This window comes from Ursus arctos, unplaced genomic scaffold (assembly GCF_023065955.2).
Source record: "Ursus arctos isolate Adak ecotype North America unplaced genomic scaffold, UrsArc2.0 scaffold_20, whole genome shotgun sequence".
In the NCBI taxonomy this organism is placed as follows: domain Eukaryota; kingdom Metazoa; phylum Chordata; class Mammalia; order Carnivora; family Ursidae; genus Ursus; species Ursus arctos.
In genome coordinates, this window is record NW_026622875.1 from 24,491,366 (window position 1) to 24,514,355 (window position 22,990).

General features: G+C 46.8%; 1 protein-coding gene across 4 annotated transcripts in view; it reads left to right on the forward strand.

The window, feature by feature from the left end:
• The first annotated feature begins 6,054 nt into the window (after positions 1–6,054).
• DZIP1L (DAZ interacting zinc finger protein 1 like) overlaps positions 6,055–22,990 on the forward strand; it is a 36,401-nt gene continuing 19,465 nt past the window's right edge. Inside the window, exons 1-6 of one of the 4 annotated variants that reach the window (XM_026497100.4) lie at positions 6,055–6,322; positions 9,202–9,458; positions 13,941–14,522; positions 16,503–16,587; positions 19,288–19,409; positions 20,091–20,252. In XM_026497100.4, the coding sequence (XP_026352885.2) occupies positions 14,022–14,522; positions 16,503–16,587; positions 19,288–19,409; positions 20,091–20,252 (870 nt within the window). In that variant the 5' untranslated portion in view covers positions 6,055–6,322; positions 9,202–9,458; positions 13,941–14,021. Of the gene's footprint in view, positions 6,323–6,431; positions 6,546–9,201; positions 9,459–13,940; positions 14,523–16,502; positions 16,588–19,287; positions 19,410–20,090; positions 20,253–22,990 lie in introns of those variants that run through there. The other 3 variants (XM_057316001.1, XM_057316000.1, XM_057316002.1) reach the window with 3 other exon arrangements.

A 22,990-nucleotide genomic window follows, 5' to 3' on the forward strand; every position in this document is an offset into this window, starting at 1 on the left:
GTACTTACCCTAAGGACCGGCCGCATTCCCCCTCTGATACCCTCTTGCCTTTCCCAGAGTGTCTTCTCTTCCCTACTCACCCAACCTCAATTGGCTCATAAAAGCAAATTACAAATGGTAATTTTTACAAACCACTTCTCCTTTAACAGTCACATAAAAATTTACCTCCTCTTTCTAGGATGTATGAGAATCAATATTTCTCCTACAAATATTCATCAACCAAGATTTTCTAGCACTTTTCTTTTGGTAGTTGGCTTTATGGGAAAAAGTTTCTATTTTTTCTAAATACAAAAATATGATGATTTTTCAAACTACATTCCCCCCCACCCTATCCCCTTTCGTTCTGATATTCCCCTTTTGGAAATCACTGCTCTGACAGTCTTATTAAAAATACTCACAAGTCATGTCTCCTGCCCAGCTTTATTTATTCCTGGCTACTTGCTCTGGATTCTTAGATATCTGACACCATGTTCAGATTTTGGGGCCTGCTGCTCCTCCTCACAGCTGGAGCCCTGCTGGTTTTCAGCTCGCTTGATTGTCCCCACAGGTGAGGATTTTCAGGGCCAGCCCTTTTGGGAAGAAAGTCACACACATTGGATCTCACTTCTATATCTGGAGAATACATGATAAATCGTTCTCCAACTAACATTCCCAAAGGTTTTGAAGGGTTTGATTAAGAATAACTTTAACATTTCCTTTTCTTTTTTTTTAGAGAGAGAGAGAGAGAGCATACACACCTGTGAGAACGGGATGGGGGGTGCAGAGAGAGAGAGGGAGAGAGAATCTTAAGCAGGCTCCATGCCCAGTGCAAGCCCACGCTGGGGCTCAAACTCATGACCCTGGGATCATGACCTGAGCTGAAATCAAGAGTCCAATGCTTAACTGACTGAGCCACCCAGGCACCCCAGGAATAGTTTTAATATTTCAATAAAATATGAATTGTTTCATGATGAGACCAAATAGGTCAATCTGAATGTCACCTTTCTTTATGTGGGGCTGTGATTATATGAATTCATTGTGTTAATGTTGATAATTTGATGTTTATAGGGAGATTTACCTGACAGTAGAATGTCTTTGGTTAATAAAATGTGAGAAATAAATCAATAATGTATTGCTTAAGAAGTACAGTTTGTCTAGTAGAAAAGGATATATCAAGACACGGTAGTTAGGGGGGAAGGGGCAAAAGGCTAAAAGTAGTGAGTGGTAAGAAGTGTGGGATTTCCGGGGCTCCCGTTGGCCCTGGATTCCTTCTGGCCTCTTCTGTGAGTCTGTGCCTCATGTTCATGTCATGATAGACTTTGAAAATAGGTCATGCTAGTGGCTTCTCTATATTAAATTTTTTTCCAAGTCCCACACTTATTCTTAGAACTTCAAACAACAAGATTGTATGGAGCAAGGGGCGAAAGTGCCTCTTGAACCATTGTCAAGTTTGGTATGTATCTCTCACCTTCTCTCCGCATGTATAGCATGCTAGTGGTAAAAAGCTTTAGCCACAAGCCTTCCAAGTATTTCCAACTAACACCTTGTCTGCCCTAGCTCTTCCTTCCAGAATCCCCACAGTGCAGCAAGTAAAGGGTTAAGACTGGCTCCACAAGGCTGTCTAGTTTCCTGCTTTCAGGCTAGTGCCTGTGCAAGTCTAGTAGTTAAATATTTGAATATCACCCCTGAATTTCCTATATGATAGTTTTAAAAAAAATATTATGTCAATTGCTTCTCACTTTAACAGTATGTATCCTTGATTCATCAGCATACTTTATCTTCATAATGGCTGCAGAGTGTCTCATTGTAGGATATATATCGTAGCCTATTTAATGAAACCCAACTGGTGGACATTTAGGTTGATTCTAACTTTAATAGTGCATGTAAAGCTCTAGCAAAAGCTGATTCTGGATTTTTGAGGGCTTTACATTTTGATATGCGGTGTCAAATTGTTTTCAAAAAAACTGTTTGAAATTGCCCATTTTCCCATCCTTCACCAATGCCAAAAATCTATTTAATTTTAACCAATATGATGGTTTTAAGAATGTATTTAATTGTCATTTTAATTTTGGTGAGGCTTATTGTTGCACCTGCTTAATAATACATATTCTCTTATTCTGTGAATTGACTAATATCTTTTGTCTGCTTTTCTATTGGGTTTTTTTCCTATTTCTTATTGACTTGTAATCACCCTTTGTATATCAAGGTCACACACATTTTTATTATTCTAGTAGCAGTTTTTTTCAGTTCGTCCCAGTTTGACATGCCTTGGTGTTGTTTCTAGGCTCAGAGAGCAGGTCCTGGTTAGGCTGATGCTGCATTTTTCATTTTGCAGAAGAGAAAATCTTTTTCCTGAGAAAGGAGATCTCTTCTGTAAGTGCATCAATGTCCTTCAAAGTGATTTTTTTTAGGGAATGAGCTAGAATGTAGGTCGTGCCTAGAGAAGAGGTCCCCTCTCGGCATCAGCCAATTCTTGACATGTGAGAGTGCAGGCCTCTTGTTGCCAGATCCTCAGATTTTTCAAGAGAAATCAGCAAACCAGATTTTATGTAAAGTCTCATGTTGACTATATACCTGTCTATCTGTACATCAGCACTGTGAAAACCCAACAATATACTTTTGATCTAAAATTACCTCAGTTACCACGCATGGTCAGCATCTCAGCACTGGGAGATCTGCGCCATACACCTCAGATGTCCTTCTGGAAGCCGGAGCTAGCTCTGGAGCTGGCTTCTGAGCTGTGATGCCAACAGCTGACAGCAGAGAGCACTCCTATTGTGGGCTGCCTAGGGTCTGAAGTCCACCTTCAGTCAGCAGTCTGTCCCACTGTCTCCTGACAGATCCCTAAGTGTAGGAAGGAGACCAGCTGTGATGGTGTCTGTGCTGTCAGAGAGTGGGTGTCTGTCACTGGCTGAGGAAGGGGTGAGAGGCCACAGGGCAGATGAAAATGATAGGTATTGAGAACCCACTCTTTTCTCCTCCCATCCAGCAGTTATGGCCCAGCTGCTCATGGTGACAGTAATGTTCCCTGGACTAGCCAGTTAGTGCCAATCTCCTCTGGCCTGTTCCTGTGTCATAGACTATATCCCTGTCCCCACTGGTGCTGCCAACTCTCGTGTGTGCTGTGGCAGCAGAGCGTGACAGCTCCCCAGTGCTATGGGATCCAGGCCTTTATAAACCCTTGGTACCCTTTGGGACCTAGAACAGAGTTTGGCACACAGTAGGCACCCGATAACTCTTGGCTGTATGGTATGTTGAAATGTGGCCCAGTGGGGGAAGGGTGCGGAGGTTCCGTGCGTGGGAAGTCTTGGTCAGCTGAACGTGCAGTTGTAGCTTTTGGAATTACTGACAAGGTAGATGAAGGTGTCCGTCAAGTTCGCTTTCTCACAACCCTGCAGAGGAGGGCACCCTATTTACAGATAGGGAAATTGAGGCTGGTGTAAATGACACAAACACACACAGGTACTGTCCGAGCTACTTCCTGCACACTTTGGGGTGAGAGTGGGGAGAGCACTGAGAAGCAAAGGCTCCATTGACTGAACTCGAGAGGACACATCCCTGACTGCCAGGCCCCGGACTAAGCCTGGAGACGCTTTAGTTAATTTGGTTCTCATAACGACCCCGCTAGATAAAGTTTATTTCCCCCATTTTACAGAAGGGTTAAGTGATTTTTCCAGGGGTACAGAGTTTGGGAATGTGGAAATATAAAACGTGTCTTTTAAAAAATTTTCAGTCCGGTACAGTTAACATACAGTGTTGTATTAGTTTCAGGTGTACATATAGTGTTTCAACAGTTCTGTACATCACCCAGGGCTCCTCACTACACGTGCACTCAATCCCCTTCACCTGTTTCATCTGTCCCACCTAGTTCCCCCACCTCCCCTCTGGTAACCATCAGTTTGTTCTCTATAGTTAAGAGCCTGTTTTTTGGTTTGATTCTTTTTTTCCTTTGCTCGTTTGTTTTGTTTCTTAAATTCCACATATGAGTGAAATCATATGGCATTTGTCTTTCTCTGACCGACTTATTTCGCTTGGCATATACTCTCTAGCTCCATCCGTGTTGTTGCAAATGGCCAGACTTCACTCTTTTTATGGCCGAGTAACATTCCGTTGTATGTATATACCATCTCTCTATCCATTCATCGAGCGATGCGCACCTGGACTGCTTCCATAATTGGGCTACTGTAAATAATGCTGCAGTAAACAGAGACGTGCATGTATCCCTTTGATTTAGTGTTTTTGTATTTTTTGAGTAAATACCCAGTAGTGTAATCATAGGGTAGACCTCTTTTTAACTTTTTAAGAAACCTCCATACCGTTTTCCAGAGTGGCTGTAGCAGTTTGCTTTCCCACCAACAGTGCATGAGAGTTCCTTTTTCTCCACATCCTCATCAACACTTGTTGTTTCTTGTGTTGTTGGTTTCAGCCATTCTGACAGGTATGAGGTGGTATCTTATTGTAGTTTTGATTTGCATTTCCCTGGTGATGACTGATGTTAAGCATCTTCTCATGTGCCGGTTGGCCATCTGTATGTAGTCTTTAGAGAAATGTCTGTTCATGTCTTCTGCCCAGTTTTTGATTAGATTATTTGTTTTTAGGATGTTGAGTTGTATCAGTTCTTTATGTATTTCGGATTCTAACCCTTTATTGGATATGCCATTTGCAAATGTCTTCTCCAACTTATTAGGTTGCCTTTTAGTTTTATTGATTGTTTCCTTCACTGTGAAGAAGCTTTTATTTTGATGTAGTCCCAACAATTTATTTTTGCTTTTGTTTCCCTTGCCACAGGAGACATATCTAGAAAAATATTGCTACAGCTGATGTCAGAGAAATTGTTGCCTGTGCTCTCTTCCAGGATGTTAACACATCTTTGACTCTAAAGCCTTGACTCTTTTCTCCCCTCTAGTAGGCGGCAGGAATTCCTGGAGTGAGAAGAGTGCCCTGGCCAAGAGGGAGAGGAGGAACAAGATTCCCCACCAGAGTAGATGGCTTACAACATCCCTACTTGATCTTGGTCCTGGCCACCCAGGTCTTTTTTTTTTTTTTCCCACTTAAAAAATTGAGGTAATATATATAATAAAATTTACCATTTTAACCACTTTCAAATGTACAATTCAGTGGCATTAAGTCAATTCACATTGTTGCACAGCCAGCAACAATAGAACAAGGTTCTATTCATCTTTAGAACCTTGCTGTTGCCCAGACCCAAAGTCTGTACCCATTAAACAATAACTTCCTATTCCCTACACTCCCTTCACCCCGCCCCAGCCACTTTCTGGAATATCTCTACGAATTTAACTATTCCAGTTACCTTGCATAAGCGGAAGCACAACATTTCTCCCTTTGTATCTGATTTACTTCACCTGGCATAGTATTTCCCAGGTTCATTCATATTGTGGCAATCAGTATTTCATTACGTTTTAAGACTGAACAGTAGCTCATTGTATGTATGTAGCACATTTTGTTTATCCGTTTGTATGTTGATGGACACTTGGGTTGTTTGCTTATTGTGAATAGTGCTGTTTGAGCTTAAACATACAAACACCTGTTTTAGTCCCTGTTTCCATTTTTCTGAGTATATACCCTGAAATGGAATTGCTGGCTCGTATGGTAATTTTATTTTTAGTTTTTTGAGGAATCCCCATTCTCTTTTTCACAGCAGCTGTAGAATCATTTTATATTCCCACCAGCAATGCTCAGGGGGTCCAATTTCTCCACATCCTTCCAACACTCGTGCCCACGCACTTTTGCTTTGGCTGCCCGAAGACACAGAGTGTGGCAGATCGAGACTGGAGTGGGAGGGAAGGCCTTCGAAAAATCCCAGAAATCTGGGTCTCAGTAAAGCAGTGACTGGCTAGGGATCGGGGACCAGTATCAGGAGAGAAAGAGTTCTTCGGTCCTGGGTTTCAGAGCTGGATCCACAGCACAAGCTAGAGGGTTGGGCGTTGTGAGTTTGCCTGCCTTGGGGAGTAGCTCTGCCCCTGCTCTCCAGCAAGGCCAGCCTTTGTTGTTTGTGTGTGTGTGTGTGTGTGTGTGTGTGTGTGTGTGTGTGTGTGTGTGTGTGTGACCGAGCCTCCGGCTCCCTGGGCCCCACGCGGCCGCCCTCTCAGCAAGGCCTGGGACCCACTCTCTTGGATCCTGGATTTTCCCGACGGATTAAACGTGGCATTCCCTCCCTCCCGCCTCCGTAACAGACTTAAAAATAGCTCGTCCCGGGGGCTCTGGGGAGAGTCTCCACCCCTGTCTGGGTGAGGTGGGGCTGCGGTCCCGGGAGCCCGCGGCGTCGGAGACCCCCGGCCTCCAGCTGCTGGCGCGAAAGGCTCGGTGGCCCGCGGGCCCGCAGGTCGGCAGCACTGGGGGTGGGGGGCGGCTCTGTCCCCGCGGGGGAGGGCGTCCGGGCTCCCGGCGCCTGGGGGTGCATCCCCGGCCCGCGTGGCGCCGGGCGTTCCGGGAACGGCCTCGGGGCGGTCGGGGCGGTGGAGCGAGCCGGGGGGCGGGCCGGGGCCAGGCTGGGGAGCCCGCGCCTCCGGACCTGTGCCGGCTCCGCCGGCTCCGGCGGCCCCCAGGTGAGCCGGGCCGCGTGGGAAAACTATGGCAGGAATTCGGCCCGGGGAGGGCCGCGGTGGCGGGGGGCGCCCTTCCAGTCCGAGCGGTGGGTGCGGCGGGCCGCAGGAGGTTAAACATTAGCGGCTCAGACGCCCTGTAGGGGTGCAGCCCCGGAGCTGCGGGAGCTGCGTTCCGGGGCGGCCTCTAAACCGCCGCTAGACCGCCGGGCTCTGCCCTTCATCTCCCGCTCCCTCGGCCTGCTCTGGACCGAGGTACCCCCCCCCCCCCACTCCCGGGAACCAGGGGTGACTGCACCCGCAGGACTGGGCTTCCCTGCGTGGACAGACTTGGATGGTTACTTTTTGAAAAAAATAAATATGGTTTGGAGGGCTTGATGCTTTGAGTTCTGCAGGTAAAGGGGATCTTTTGGTAATGAGATGATTTAAAAACAAACACATTGGCATCTCTGTTTTGTCCCTCTTGCGCTCTGGGGCTGGAGTTTAGCAGGAGGCAGCAATGGTATTTTCCTTTTGAGGTGGCTGCAGATAAAAGTGCAAGGGAGACTTGCTTTGTAGGGAACAAGGGTCTAGAAGGGGGTCTGGAGAGCTTGGGCAGGGCTACCCTTCACCCAGCACTCCTTAGGGCCCAGCACATTCCTGCCCCTGCGTTGTGTCTGGGAATTTAATTTCTTAAAAGTACTTTGAAGAGAGGCCTGGTGAGTGTGAGGTGTTTTGACTGTGGCCTCTCACACTTTCATCTGCAGACAAGGTGGGTGGTCTACCTCTGTCGGGGATGTCCCTCATCACCTTTTCCTGGCCTCCCAGACCTGAGGACTGGTCAGTGAAAACAACCCCTCTTAGAGAAGGCTGGTCCTCCAGTCAAGTGGTTGATAAGCAATCTTTTTTTTTTTTTTTGTTCTGTCTCTGTCAGCACCAGGGGTCTAGAGACATCTTCCTCATGTGGAAATAGTTTTGGATACTATCCTACTTGATGAAATGGCCCCAGGAAGTTATGTGCTTCAGGTTGGGAACGGAAATGTGAATTCCTTCGTGGAATTTAACTGGGTTCTGCTACAAAGCTGGAGTTTGGCCCAAAGGCTTGTGGCTCAATGGACACTGACAGGAGCAAGGAAGGGGTCAACTCCGTGGGCTGTTCTAAACCTCCTTGTGGGCCCTTTTCAGAGAGGGTGAGTCCTGCTTAGGGGGCTTAACTACCTGCGATGCCAGCTGTTGCTAGGCCATGTACCTCTAGGGAGGATCTTGTGGGGTCTGATGGCTGAAGCTAGACAAAGCCTACCAAGAAGCAATGACTCTTCCATGGAAAGAAAACAGCAGGATATTCTAAACTCCTTTTAGATGTGAAAAGCAGTGCTGATTTTTGACAATTCTGCACCTGGGAAGACAGGTCACGTCAGTTTGTAGTCTAACCCCTCTAAAATATTCCTAAGCAATGCCAGTCAAAATCCTAGCTGTGATTTTTAGTTTAAAGAAAATTGTTTTGTGGCGTAAACTTAAGAGAGATTTTTGACAAACCACATGGCGCTGTCTTTTAAAAATACCTTCTTAGAAGGAGATCCAGGCCTCCAGTTCTGGAGTAAGTCACGGGAATAAAAAGCAGAGCATAAGGAATAGAGTTAGTGATATTGTAGTAGTGATGGAAGGGGACAGATGGTGGCTCCATTTGTGGGGAGCACAGCATAATGTATAAACCTGTCAAATCATTATGTTGTACATCTGAAACTAACGTAACATTGTGTGTCAACTATACCAAAAAAAAAAAAAAATCCCTTCCTACAGTTATTGGGAATGGACACCAGCTGTAAGGGAGAGCTGTGTGCCATTTGATGGTTCTGGCAGTGGGTGCAGCCCCTGTGAAGGGCAAGAAGGAGTGCAAAGGGTACGCCTTTCTTTGGAAAACGACAGAATCAGAGAATAAGTTGAAGCTCTGTAATGATGGTGTTCCAGGAGAGCGCCTGAATCACTCTCGTCTCTTTTGGGCTCCCTTGCCTACGGTGTGTGCATAACCTGTTTGCAAACTGTGTGGAGGTTTCCTTGGCAGCCACAACAATTAGCGCTAATGACAAGCCTGGGCTCCCCTGGGCAAGTACTGCTGAGAGTAGCCCTGGGAGCCAGGGCAGGCTTGTCAGGGACTGCCTGGCAGCTGCCTTGGTAGCTTGGCTCCCCTAACAGCTCCTCTTGGCTGCATTCTTGAGGAAGCAGAAGAGACAATAAGGTGGCAGCCACGGTGGTATATTCTAGCTGTCCATTGATATTAAAAAATCAGAATTTAAAAAGATCAGCTGTTTGGTTGATTTTGAGCAAGGTATCTTTGGCAGATTATGGGTGGGTAGGTTTCAGAAGAACCATAAATTCTCCAGGAGTTGTGTCGCCGTGGGATGGCTGCCTTGTGAGGTGGTGAGCACCCCATCACTGGGGGTGTGCAAAGCAAGGGTGGTAGATGGGCTTTCTTTCTTGGCTGTGGGATTGCTCCAGGTAGAAGCCATCTCATCAGAAATGAAGCAAGTCTGGAATACTAGCATAAATATCATTCTTCTGGGTCCCACTAGTTCATGACATTGGTCTAGGATTGGAAGCTTCCTGGGACCCCATCAAAACATGCAGAGATGGTTAACACAGCTTTGGATTTCCTAATGCTGCCTTGTGTTTCTATTCCCAGATGTGGGGAAGGCAGTCTGCTGATGCCTGGAGAAAGCACAGTGTGACTTCCCTTTGGGGTGTGTGGTTTCCAGGTAACCTGCAGCACTCTCCTTGGGCTTTGTCTCCTGCCACCCTAACCTGGACACCAGCTGTGGAGTTGAGTCCTGTTCAGCTAAGCTCTGCGGAGATACAGAGAAAATTTCAGGCCCCTGGCACTGATCCTGTTGTGATTTGCCGTAAAGTTTCTATTCTTGCAGTTTGGTCAAGAAATCTCAGGTACTGTCTTTTCCATGGTGGGAAGTAATTTCTGTGTCATCGTCATCATCATTGGGAGGTAGTCGGGCAAAATTCAAAAGCCCTGGAGTTAAGTCAGAACCTGACTTGAATCTTGGCTTCATTACCTAGTAGCTGAGTGACTTGGGGTGGATCTCTTAGCTTTTCTGAGCCTCAGTTTCTACGTTTGTCAGATGAGGCAAATCATAGCTACAGATAAGGTTGTATGATGGCTAGAAATAGTACTTTTACAGGCTGGCATGGTGCCTGGCACACAGAAACTTAATCAGTGATGTCTGCTAGCATAATCTTCACATTTCCCCAGTTCTGCTCACCTTTGGATGCCAGAGCCCTAAGACTTCTGAGAACCCGGGGGTTCTCGTGGAAGACAAAAGTTACACTTTTGGGGTTCAGGAAGACCGCATGAACTCAGATCCCTAATTTAGAATTCTGTATAACTGGGAGTGGGGCTGCGGTCCTCAGTGTTTACAGTGTGCTCAGAGCGTAAGTGTGAGGGTTTCAGGGCTGCAGCCATATCTTGATAGTCAATCAATGTGGGCTCTGGGGCTTCTCGCTGATGAGTCTGAGCCCACCCACAAGGGCTCCGGCACTCTCGGCTTTCATTAGCGGCCAGTGGGATCAAGCTGTGGACACACATGGTAACAAATCCAGCGTTTTAGTAAGTCTGAACGGCATTTCTCTCCAGTGGGTCCGAATTAAGGACTCTCAACTCCATTCTTACTCCTTTTTTTTTTTTTAAAGATTTTATTTATTTATTTGACAGAGATAGAGACAGCCAGTGAGAGAGGGAACACAAACAGGGGGAGTGGGAGAGGAAGAAGCAGGCTCATAGCAGAGGAGCCTGATGTGGGGCTCGATCCCATAACGCCGGGATCACGCCCTGAGCCGAAGGCAGACGCTTAACCGCTGTGCCACCCAGGTGCCCCCCATTCTTACTCTTTATCCTAATTCTTGCTGGTTCATAGGCTCATTTCTCCAAATCCCCAAGAATATAGACTTTTGAGGCAGATATTCTAAGATTTTGATAATTCTGCTCAGGTCAATAGCAATCTGGGCTGCAAGTAATACGCTAGGGGCTAGAATACAACAGATATGAATAAGCCATGGTCTCAGCCCTTGAGGAACTTATAGCTGCGGGACTTGGAGGAGAAAGGAGACCGGATTGTGCTGGTATGGCCTCTCCTTGGTACACCCACTGCGCCCTGTCCCAGCTCCGAACCTGGCACGTACCACTCTTTATGGTCATTTCTGGTCTATTTTTCTGTCTTTCTGGTGAAGTCTGGAGCCAAACACCATCATTAGGTGTTTGATTGTGGGAAGTAGTTTGCCCTCTTGGGTCACCTCTGAGTTTCTTCATCTGTGTACTTGGTTGTAGTGAGAACTAAGTGGGGTAGTGCATGGAAAGCCTTGTAATTGTGTGTGCAGAACTGTTAACTAGTTTTATTAACGATGGCAGGGACTGTTGCCTGGGTCACCATCGGTTCTGAGTGCCAGTCACGGTGCCTGGCACTTAGTAGGGGCCCAGCAGTCGTTTGTTGACGGGATGAATAAATGAATGTTGCATGTCCACACCGATAGAGACCAGAGTGTGGCGAGGCGCCCCAAGGAGTGTATACCTGTGCTCCAGAAGGGGCAGGGCATTTTGACTGTGGGCCTGGCGACATTTATGGTGGCTGTCATGTGTGAGCAAGACCTTGAAGCAGGCACTCATTCACCTGCAGTAGGGGCAGGGGGAGGTGGTGGAGGTCCCTCTATACCGACGGGCAGCATGGCATAGTGGCTAAGAGCTCAGACTCCATCAGCAGGTGGTGTGGGTTTGGATCTTGCCTCCTGCACCTGGGGCAGGCTTCTTTTTTCTTTGTGGTTTGGATAATATTAGTACCTCCTTGAGGGATTGTTCTGAGGATTACATGAATGATTCTTCACAAAGCACTTAAAAATAGTGCCCATAAATAAATAGCCCAGCAATATGAACGTGGGGACAGCAAGTCATATTGTAAGTGGGAGATGCAGCTAGAAAGGTAGTTTGAAAAGAGTTCATAAAGGTGTTTGAATATCGTTTTGGTGAATTTGGAATTAGCCAATGAGGAACACAGAAAATCCATTCCCATGTGACTGAAGCCCAGGGGTGGCTGCCCCTTCCTTTGTTTTGTTTTGTTTTGGTTTTGGTTTTTAAGGTTTATTTATTTATTTTGGGGGGGAGAGCAAGTGCCTGTGCACAAGCTGGGGGAGGGGCAGAGGGGGAGAATCTCAAGCAGGCTCCCCGCTGAGCGCGGAGCTGACCCAGGGCTCCATTCCAGGACCCCTGAGATCATGACCTGAGCCAAAACCAAGAGTCAGTCTCTCAACCACCCGTGCCCCCCAGATGCCCCAAGGTGGCTGCCCCTTCTAAACAGGGCAGGCACTCTCCGTTTTGCCACAATCCCCAACACTCCCTGCTACAGTGGTTCTGAATCAATAAATCCGGAGACTTGCATCTCTACCAAGTTCCCAGCTGAGGCTGATGCTCTGATGCTGCTGGTCAGGGACCACACTTTGAGAACCGCTGCCTAATTGTATCTTGGGCACAAAAGAAGGGAATCGGTTGCCCTTTCTCATCGAGCTCATACTCTGGTTTTTCTTCTACCTGGCACATTTCCTGCATTTAATGCTACCTTCCTGGCCCTGGGGGAATTTGGATTCGCAATTTCTGGTATAATCAGTATTGGAAGGCTGGATCTAAAGGTCCCAAGAGAGCTGGGCCAGCGAGAAAGAGATTTGGGAGTGACCGAGGCTCAGCCTAAAGCAGACCTTCGGTCGCTGAAGCTGTGGGTGTGTGTGAGCTCACCGTCAGGGGGAGTGTGCAGGGAGAGATGGGACATGAATGAACAGCAGAATATCACGGGGGCACTGCCCACATCCCATCTTTCCCCCGTGTTAAAGGAAGGGTAAAAGGATAGCAACTGTTCAAGAAAGAGGCTGGAAGGAACTTTCAAAAAGGTGGGGGAAGCTGAGAGAGTTGCCGATGGGGCGTTCTTAGCCTTAATATTAGAGAGAGGATCGTGGGCACACATCGGAGGCCCTAGCTTAAATAGTTAAACAGCGAGCTGTAGGTGAGCTCCCGGTCTGGGGAGGACAGGAAGCAGGTGTCCTGTTACCCTTGCCCACAGCATGCCTGGTAACCTGCTGTTGCTCCAAGGCATAGCTTGTTGTGGCAATCGTCTCCGAGGCTCAGTGACTCGGTTGCAGCTTGGAGCTGAGCATGGTAAGTGTCATGTCTCCCGTCTCCTTTTTTTGTTTGTTTGCTTAAATAACAAGCACGTTAAGTAGAAATGGGCTGATCTTGTCATGGCCATGATGGGGGTGCAGGTGGCTGGTTGGTTTTGGTTTTGGAGACTGTTTGGGGGAAGAGTATCTGAGAGAGGGAAGCGTGGGAGCTGAAATGGAAAAGTTGGGTCACTGGCAGCCTGCAGGCTGTCTTCCAGGCCAGGCTAAGCGGTGTGGACGTGGTACTGTGGCAACAAGGGGGGCCACGCTGAGCTCCTGGGTGGAGGGTGGGTGTGTGTTTCATTTACCTCGGTAGCCCCAGCGCCCGGCACGGGGCCTGGTCCAAGCGGGCATGCTGTAAACGAGGGGGCAGTGGGTGAATGAATGAGGGGGTTTGAGGGATAAGGGGTCATGATCTGATCAAAGCAAGGTTTTAGGACAAGTAGCCTCAAGAATCCATGTTCAGAGTCCACAAGCTTTGGAGCCAGATGTGCCTCCAACTGTGCTTCAACTCTGGCCTTCCTGTCTGGGGCAAGACTCTTAACTCCTCCAGACACCCGTTTCCTTTTCTGTAAGATGGGAATAGCGATCGTGGCTTGGGGTTTGCATGCAGAGTCTGTGTTCGGCATAGAGGCCGGCGCTCACTATGCTGGTGCTCGCCGCACTGCAGCTGATACTGTTACTGGGCGCCTTGGCCTGGCCCCTCCTCCGGCCCTCAGGTACCCTTTGGGCAGGTAGGGCAGGCCTATCCCTGTCTTTCTCAGGTGAAGGCTCAGGGAGGTCGGGGACAAAAACCTCTGGCAGGAACTCTTGCCGTGGACTTGGGTGTGGGGCGCAGCGGAGGGGGGTTCACTTGTCTCATTCATAGCAGGAGGACCTCATATGTGCCAGGTGCTAGGCTGCGTGCTTCACTTGCCTCGTTCCTAACCGCAAGCCTGCAAAGTAGGCTCCGTGATCCCCAGTATACACAGAAGGCTTAAGGATGTGAAGGAGCTGGCCCGAGGCTGCGATCTGAATCCACACCTGTGCGATTGTGATTACAGAGCCCACACCGTTGCCTTCCGCAGCTGTCACCCTGTCAGTGCGTCCCAGGCGCACTCCAGCGGCTGCACAGCTCCCTCCCCTCACCCCACTTAGGCTCCCGCTGTGCTGCCCGGGTGTACTGTATGTGCAGCCAGATGCATCTTGCCGAACTTGGACACTCTCCTTATTTTCCAGGCCCTGTCTCAGCTCCTGTGCCTGCTGCCGTGGCCTTGGTGGCACCCTCCCTCGGTGGTCAGCCCAGGGCTTCCTCAGCCCATGCAGTCCCCGGCTCCCCTTGCTGAAGGCCTCAGTGGCCCCCTCTTTGGGGCCTACCCACTCCCTACCTTCAAGTTCCAGCCTCGCTCCGAGAGCGTGGACTGGAGGCGCATTAGCGCCCTGGACGTGGACCGTGTGGCGCGGGAGCTGGATGTGGCCACCCTGCAGGAGAACATCGCTGGGGTCACCTTCTGCAACTTGGACCGGGAGGCGTGCAGCCGCTGTGGGCAGCCTGTGGACCCGGTCCTGCTCAAGGTGCTGCGCTTGGCCCAGCTCATCATCGAGTACCTGCTGCACTGCCAGGATTGCTTGAGCTCCAGCGTCGCCCAGCTGGAGGCACGGCTGCAGGCCAGCCTGGGCCAGCAGCAGCGTGGCCAGCAGGAGCTGGGTCGCCAGGCTGACGAGCTCAAGGGCGTGAGAGAGGAGAGCCGCCAGCGTCGCAAGATGATCAGCACCTTGCAGCAGCTGCTCCTGCAGACGGGGGCCCACAGCTACCACGCGGTGAGGAATCAGCGTGGGGCGGGGGAGGGGAGGGCTATGGGCTGTCACCGGGCCACCTGGGGGCACCACCATCCTGGGCCCCGGGGTTGCTGTGGGCCACGCTTACTGGGGCGAGGAGCCGATGTTAGAGATGTCTCATCAAGTTCTCCAGCGTGTGTGTGTGTGTGTGTGTGTGTGTGTGTGTGTGTAGAATCAGTCTGTAGCAAGAGACTGGTACTGCCAGGCCCATTCCCAAAAAGTGACTCCATCATTCAACCAGGTGACAGTTCATTACCCAGTGCAGCATTTGAACATTCTCATCTGCATGGCAAGTGCGGCCTCGGGACCATTGCACTTTCATGAATTGTCTGGGCCAGGCTCTGAGGAGGCAGGCACAAGTCATGCTGGCTCAGGTGTTCCAGAAATTCATAGTTTGGGGGTAGATGGGACAGAAGGAATCGTATGATACAATGTTAATGGATCCAATGGTAATCGATACAATGTTAATTATGAAAAAGGGTCAGAACTCTTTCAGTAGTAAATGCCAGAGCCCCAGTTTAACTTGGCTTAGGCCAATAAGGAATTAATTGGTTACTTTAACTGAAAAATCTGGAGCTCTGGTGGGACTCAGGTGTGGCTTGTCCCTGGAATCAGATGATGGGCACCAGAATTTAGTTTGTCTCTCTGTAGCTGTTGGCGACTCCTCTTCAGGGTGGATTCCATTCTCAGAAAGATTCTGTCTGTGTGGTAGGAAGTTGGGCCACCAGTGCCAGTATCTGATTTTCCTAGGATCAAGGCTGGCATGATAGAGGGCCTACTTTGGTCCCAGAAACCTGGCCAGTTTTTCACCATGTCCTGTAGTTGGCTGTTTTTGGATCTCCTACCCATGTGGGAGCCGCTCACAGGTCCCCAGGAATTCAGGGTTGTGACTAGCTTTGGTCTAGGTCACATGTCCCACCGTGGAGCTGGGGATGGACTGAAGCCCATGGATGGAGAGTAAGGGGCAGGGTAATTCCCCAGAAGAAAACTGGGGTTCTGTTGTCAGAGGAAGAAGGAGCTGCTACTGCACGGTTCTAACTCTTTAATGATACCTTCTAGAAGTTGCATATGTCACTTCTGCTTACATCTCATTGGCCAGAATTTAGTCACATGGCCACACCTGGCAAGGGAGCCTGGAACATAAAGTGTTTATTCTCATTAACCTCATGATCAGCTAAAAATCAGGGTTTCTATTACCGAGGGAAGAGAGAAAATGGGTCTTGGGGGACAACTGGAAATTTCTGTCACATTTGTGTAAAGATAGCAAATAATCTGTCCTCTTAGTCTGATTGAGTAGGATTGGCAGCCTGCAAAGTTGTGTTAGAAAAATTTTGAACTTTTACAGTAAAAAGATGATATGATAGATTGGTAATGTCTGAAATGCTTGAGGAGAGTGAAGCGGAATTAGAGATACTATTGTTTTCTACTCTCTGCTCTGGTGGTTCTCAACCCTGGGATTGGACCTGGGCAGTGGCTTTTTTTTTTTTTTTTTTTTTTTTTACTTTGTATTGTGAAAATTTTTAAATGTGTACAAAAGAGAGAGTAGTGTAATGAACCTTCATCTGTACACTACCAGCCCAATCGTTATCAACTCACGTAAAATGTTTTTGCATATGTTCCCCTACCCACTTGCCCACACCCCTGCATCACTTTGAAGTGTGTTAGGCGTATGGTGTTATCTATAACTATTTCAGTACGTATTTCTAAAAGGCAAGGACTCTCACTTTCAAACAAACACAAGACCATCAGCATGCCTTGAAAAACCAACAAAAATTCCGTAGTATCCTCAAATACCTAGTCAGTGGTCACAGCTCCCCTGGGCGCTGGCAGTGTTCAGATCAAATTCTTCATTTTTGAACCAGCCCCGGGAGCCCATGGAAATGGGAATTTTGATATTGGGAGAACCCCAGGTCGACCCAGGTGATTTAATTCTGAGCTTACCACTGTTTCCCTTCTGTGCAGTGCCACCTGTGTGACAAGACATTCATGAATGCCACCTTCCTCCGGGGCCACATCCAGCGCAGGCACGCGGGTGCGGCAGAAGGCGGTGAGTCCAGGTGGCCCTCCTGGGACTGTGGAAGAGTCTGGGTTGGTCTTCGGTGGGTGTGGGGCGCGTAGCCCATCACAGCTGCCCTCGGACCTCATCATCTAGTAAAGGAGGGGATGATCCCACCATCCACGATGGGGGGATCCATCCCATGTGGGGCTGGGAGGGTTTCTGACCATGTAGAGAAAAAGGGGGTCAGGTAAGTTCCAGGGTTAGCTTTATCCCTTTCTATTATGACACAGTCAGTACATCCACTCTGGGTCTCAGTGGTCTTTGCTGTGAATGGGGCAGGCAGATGGTGAGTTTGAAGGGTCCGTACCTTCCAGCCTTCTATGAATCTGCTATTCTCTGATGCTAACTATGAATGTGTTTAAATGGGGTTAATGAGCAGTTAGACCACTTCTTTGACTTTTTGTATGTACGTGAGCTAATTAGGACTTAATCACTTTAATTTTACTATTTCAAATTCCAAAACAAGTAGCAAGGCTCTAGGTTCCCCATAAAGAGATTTGCATACCTTATATCCATATTTGTGGTTCCCTAAGAAATAGCTGTGAACACTTAAAAATAGGTATAAAAATATAAATCATATAAATATAAAAATCCCATTAAATAAAACCTTTTCCTATTTTTCTTCATTTTAATTTCCTTTTCAAAGAGCAGACTTAGAGATTTAAAACAGCACCATTTACCTAGTTATTATGCATTTATTATATATCTAGCTCTTCTTGGTTCTGCATTGGAGGCTGCTAAAAAAAACAGGTTTTTTACCTCTTAAATGAATTTTTCTGAAAAAAGATGTGTCTTTGAAGAGATATGTGTATACTGATGTTCATAGCAGCAATATTTACAGTAACTAAGATGTGGAAGCACCCAAATGTCTGTAGACAGATGAATAGATAACATGTGGTATATACATGCAAGGGAATAGAATTCAGCCTTAAAAAGAAAAGGAATTCTATAACATGTTACAACATGAATGAACCTTGAGGATATTATGGTAAGTGAAGTCAGTCAGCCTCAAAAGGACTAACACTGTATGATTCCAATTACATGAGGCACCTAGAGTAGTCAAATTCATAGAAACAGGAAGTAGAGCGGTGGTTGCAGGGGGCTGGGGGAGGGGGTCCATGGGGAGTTATTTAAAGCATTCGGAGTTTTTGTTTTATAAGAAGAGAAGAGTACGGAAGTGGATGGTGGTGATGGTTGCACAACATTATGAATTATGAATGCATTTAATACTATCGAGCTGTACATTTAAAAATGGTGAAGATGTCACATTTTTATGTTATGTGTATTTCACCACAATAGAAAAATTGGAAACAATGCCTTTGACCTGGAAAATTTAGATACAGAAATGTAGAAAAGAGAAAATAAAAACCATTGACAATATCGCCTAGTTAATATTTTGGTATGTTCTCCGTTATTATTTTTCTGTGTATGTATATAATCCTATATTATGCAGTTTTGACTGTTGCTTTTCTTCAATTAAGAATATATCACATTTCCAATGTCATTCAGTCGTCTTGGAAAACATGATTTTTAATGGCTGAATAATATCCCATCCTGTGGCTATCATTAATTTATTTCACAATTAAATTACTTCGTACTTTATCTGGGTTACTCGTAAATATCCCTATTATAAATCACATGATGATCAACACTCTCGTGTGGAAATCTTTGTGCATATTCCTTCTCATCTGCTTAAGGTTAATTGCTGAAGGAGAGGGAAAATATGTTCTTAAGGCAACTCTTGCTAAATTAATGTTCATGACCTTTTTATTCTCAGGCAGCTGGCTTTTCAGATACCCCTGCTTTCCTATTTCATATTATCTCAGATCACTTTGTTAACCCAAATTAATTTCCACTGCATCTAAAAATTGCTTGTTTCCAAAAAGTCCAGTCTGAAGAAAACCGTATCTCATTTCAGAGACAGGCTTAAGGTTTTAGTAACGGAGCTATCTATCTAATAGGCACTAAAGGTACTTTAAAAAGTAACAAGTGTTCAAGTACAATTGGTATCTTTTTCATGAACCTGTAACTCTTGGTTTATCAGTATGTGGTTTAGTTAGAATGTTCTCTTACAATGCATTCTTTAACCTGAGAAAAGGTAAAGTATCCACTTAAAGCAACCTTGGCTGAAAGTTTCCTTTGTAATGCAGCTGCTTTTTTTTTTTTTTCATTTGAAACTTAGTACTATGCTATACTTCTGAACAACGTGAACTTAAAACTACAATTATTTTCACGACGTGAAACCCTCTCTGATGGCTGTCAGGATCCACAGATACATGCTTTGTATTAAGCATCCCTGTGCCAGTGCAACGTGGTATTCTGCTTCGGTTACTCCGCCGATCTCGCGTTTGCATCTGCGTGTGTCGGGACTGTCAAAATGGTTATTTTCAATGACAATAATAGTTCAGCTTTATTGAGCTGTCAGGCCAGGCACTGTGCTAAGCACTTTGCACTCTCACGTTTCATCCTCATGACAACCGTCTGAGTTGGGTGCTGTTGTTATCTCCATTTTCCAACTCTGGGTAACTGAGGGTCGGGGAGGTTATGTCCCTTGCCCGCGGTCATCGTCCAGTGGAAGCGGCATAGCTGGTCGCAGCCTGAGGTGTGGCTGATTGCATAGGCGAGGAACCACGTTTCATTCATGTTTTCACTTAAACTGGCCACCCTGTCTTTGCCTGGACCCCACAGGGAAGCAGAAGAAGCAGGAACAGCCAGTGGAGGAGATGTTGGAAGAGCTGCGGGCCAAGCTAAAATGGACCCAAGGGGAGCTGGAAGCCCAGAGGGAGGCGGAGAGGCAGCGGCAGCTGCAGGTGGGCCTGGAGAGGAAGCGCCCGGGGAGACCTGCTCGTGGACTGCCCAGGAGACCCCTGAGGCCCCCGTCTCCCACAGGACCAGAAGTGTGGCTGGTTCCCTGCAGCTGGGAGTCAGCGCCAGGGTGGCATTTCCTGGGTGTGACAAGTGATCTTACGTTGTCAGGGAAGGAAAATTCAATTATTTTTCCAAATCTGTATGGCCAACAGGAGAGCCGAGCAGTGTACTTTCCTGCATTATTCAGCACCCCATGAGGGCATTTGAACCAGCACGTTAGCTTCTTACACTACCCTGCTGGTTTGCTTTGTTGAGAACAAAGACTGGATAAACTCCAAAGTCCGGTCTCGAGGGCGTACTTAGTACATAATTGTAGAATGAAAATGTGTAAACTTGCCTCACCCCTTCCTTCATGTAGTCATTCTTCATTCGTTTCCTCAGCACCCATTTACCGAGTGCCAACTATGATGGGGATACAAAGAGAGAGAAAAGACAGGGTCCCTAGCCTCAAGGGACTTTCTAGTTCGGATAAGACTAGTCCCACTCCATGTCCAAACGATGGGAACTGTAGGACGAATGTTCTTTGGGTCTCCACAGTGACTTGCCCAGACAAGGGACCCTAGCAGTCAATATTGGCCACGATGTGGAATTAATGATTCTGTTGTTCTTGCTTTTCTTTCCAGGAAGCAGAGATCACCCGTCAGAAGGAAATAGAAGCTAAGAATGAATTTGATGAATGGAAAGAAAAAGAGCGGGCCAAGCTATATGAGGAAATAGACAAGTTAAAAAAATTATTTTGGGATGAATTTAAAAGTGTTGCCAACCATAACTCTACGCTAGAAGAGGTACCCAACGCAAAAGGCGTTCAAAGTTCTTTTGCTGAAAAACTGTTTATTCTCAAAATTTATTTCTTAGTTTGTACTAGTTTTCTTTCATCTGCCATTGGGTTCTGATATACTGTGAGGCCGGATACCAGAGGCCAGTGCCAGGGATCGAGTCCCTGCTCTATCACATATTGGCTGTGTGACCTTGGGTGAGTTACTTAACCTTCCTGTGCCTCAGTTTATTTACTGTAAGATAGGTTGCTGAAAGGGTTCAATTAGCAGATAGACGACACTTAACATTGTCTAGTATATAGTAAGAACCCCCTAGACATTATCTTTATTTTTGCCAAGGGCTTTCTTTCATCACTGGACAAGATATGAGGCAAAATTTAAATGAATTCACTTTTCTCTCAACATATATGTGCTGAGCGCTGCCTACCTGCCAGGCACTCTGTTGGGGTCTGTGGAGATCACATGTAATAATAAGATTTACTGCCTGTATTTCCTGGTTTCCAGCCTCTGTGCGGGGCTCTTTATATACGTTAACTTTCAGTCCTCACAACAACAAAACAACCATAACGTTCTCAAAGTAGATACATTATTCGTTTACTTATTTCTGTTTTAAAGTTCTTTAAAAGAAAACGATTATCATTCCTCCTTTCTAGGGGAAGACATTAAAGCCCCATAACATGCTCAAGGTCACACGGCTACTAAGAGGTAGACCTGGGATTTGAACTTTACTTTCTAAACTTCAAAGCCTCTGCTCTTCTACTGGGTATGCTGTCAAGTTTATTCAGGAAAACCTTATTAAGGTTATTATCCCTGGACTCTGTCTTCCCGTGTAAACCTATATGACTAAAACCATATCAGGGCAAATGTTTTGAGGAGAAATATTTTCAGAATATATTTAGCTCTTATTGGTCCTTCTAACATCGAGGAGAATCTTTTCTTGTTTTTGCAAATGAGCTGTCTGGTAGCATTTCTCACGATCATCCTACATTTTGCTAAAGAAACCCCTGGACAACTTTTCCAGGAGGAGATTGTTACAGGATGTGTGTGGAGTCTTGGGTGATCCATCGTCTCAACCTGAGATGGGAAGCCAGGGATGCGGAAGGCTGTGGGGTTGAGATGAGAGCCGTGTGTGTGTGTGGGGGGGGTAATCTATAGTGACCCGAGCCCTCCCATTCTAAATGTTCCTGCAGTGTGGTCAGGGACGATATGTGGGAGACAAGATTTTGCTCCACCATGTGGAGCTCATGGTCTTACCAGCTCCACGCTCATCATTCCTGAGCTCGCCCGCACCCCTGCTGACTCCCACTCCTCCCCTAACATGGTGCTCGCTGACTAGACATTCAATAGATAGGTATTGATTTGACTTTGGAGTTGTTCAGAAACCACCTCATCAAAAGTCTGAGGGTTCCTTTGGTTCAGGAATTCTAGGCTTTGGGGAATGAGGACATAATTCTTACCATCCATGGTTTCTTTTTTTTTATTATTATTTTATTTATTTATTTATTTATTTATTTATTTTTTAAAGATTTTATTTATTTATTTGACAGAGACAGAGACAGCCAGCGAGAGAGGGACACAGCAGGGGGAGTGGGAGAGGAAGAAGCAGGCTCCCAGCAGAGGAGCCTGATGTGGGGCTCGATCCCATAATGTCGGGATCACGCCCTGAGCCGAAGGCAGACGCTTAACCGCTGTGCCACCCAGGTGCCCCCATCCATGGTTTCTTTTAAACTTGGGTCACATTTTCCTAAGCTGGAACCTCACTTGTCTGGCCTTTCCTCTCTAGGATTGCTTATGCTGGGCTTTTGGGTTTGTGTGTCTCCCCCACCTCCTCTCAAGTGACATTTTATGATTTTACTTTTATTATAGGAACCAAACTGGATACACAATTCTCAGTGCATTTGGACAATTATTTGGTTAGTTTTTTTCTAATTTGGGGGAGAAAAAGATGAGATCTTATTTACAATTGAGTGTGAATAACACCGTAAGTCCGTCCATCTCATTACACAGAAAAGATTCCCCTCGCTGTTAGGAGGGCCAATGAAAGGGAGATACTTCTCGAAGATGTTTCTCCTCAAAATTTCCCCCTTGATACCAAGGCCTCTGAAGTCACTTTGGCCAAGTTACCTGACTGCAGAGAGAAGTTGAGATACGATGTAGGGTAAATCCAGCTGCCGATGGAATCCCTAGTTGAATGGAAATTGCCAGGAAGGTTTGTGATGCCGAGAGAGCCAGCTCTCTGGTTGTCTAAGCATCGGTGTGAAGACAGAAACGACGCGTCAGAAGCCGAGGGTTGTGCATACGCTTGAAAAAGCATTAGACGCTACGAAAACAGTCCACTCTAAATGGTTAACACTGATCCCTGATATTGCGTTAGCAGTAGAGGAGAATTAAAGATGAGCAAGAATGATAACAAGTTAAACTCAGGGACTTGCAGTTCTTTAAAGCTTTAATAGGGCTTATGAGTTTTGTGCAGTAATAGAGGTGGAGATACTATACTTTTGGGACTGCAGCCATGATGTTTAAAATTATAGGGGTCAAGGCCTCTTCTCTCGGATCCCCTTTTCTGTGCCTTTTCCTTCACATCACACACTGCTGGCTCAGGAATCATTAGGTCTTGGTGACACCACTGCAAGCCAGGCCAAGCCAGCCCTGCTTGGTGACAGCCAGCATCTTTTGGTGGGAGGAGGGACAGGAGTCCTCAGGGAATGGTCGAGAGTGCATGAGACGCTCCCCAAGGCTCCAAGAGT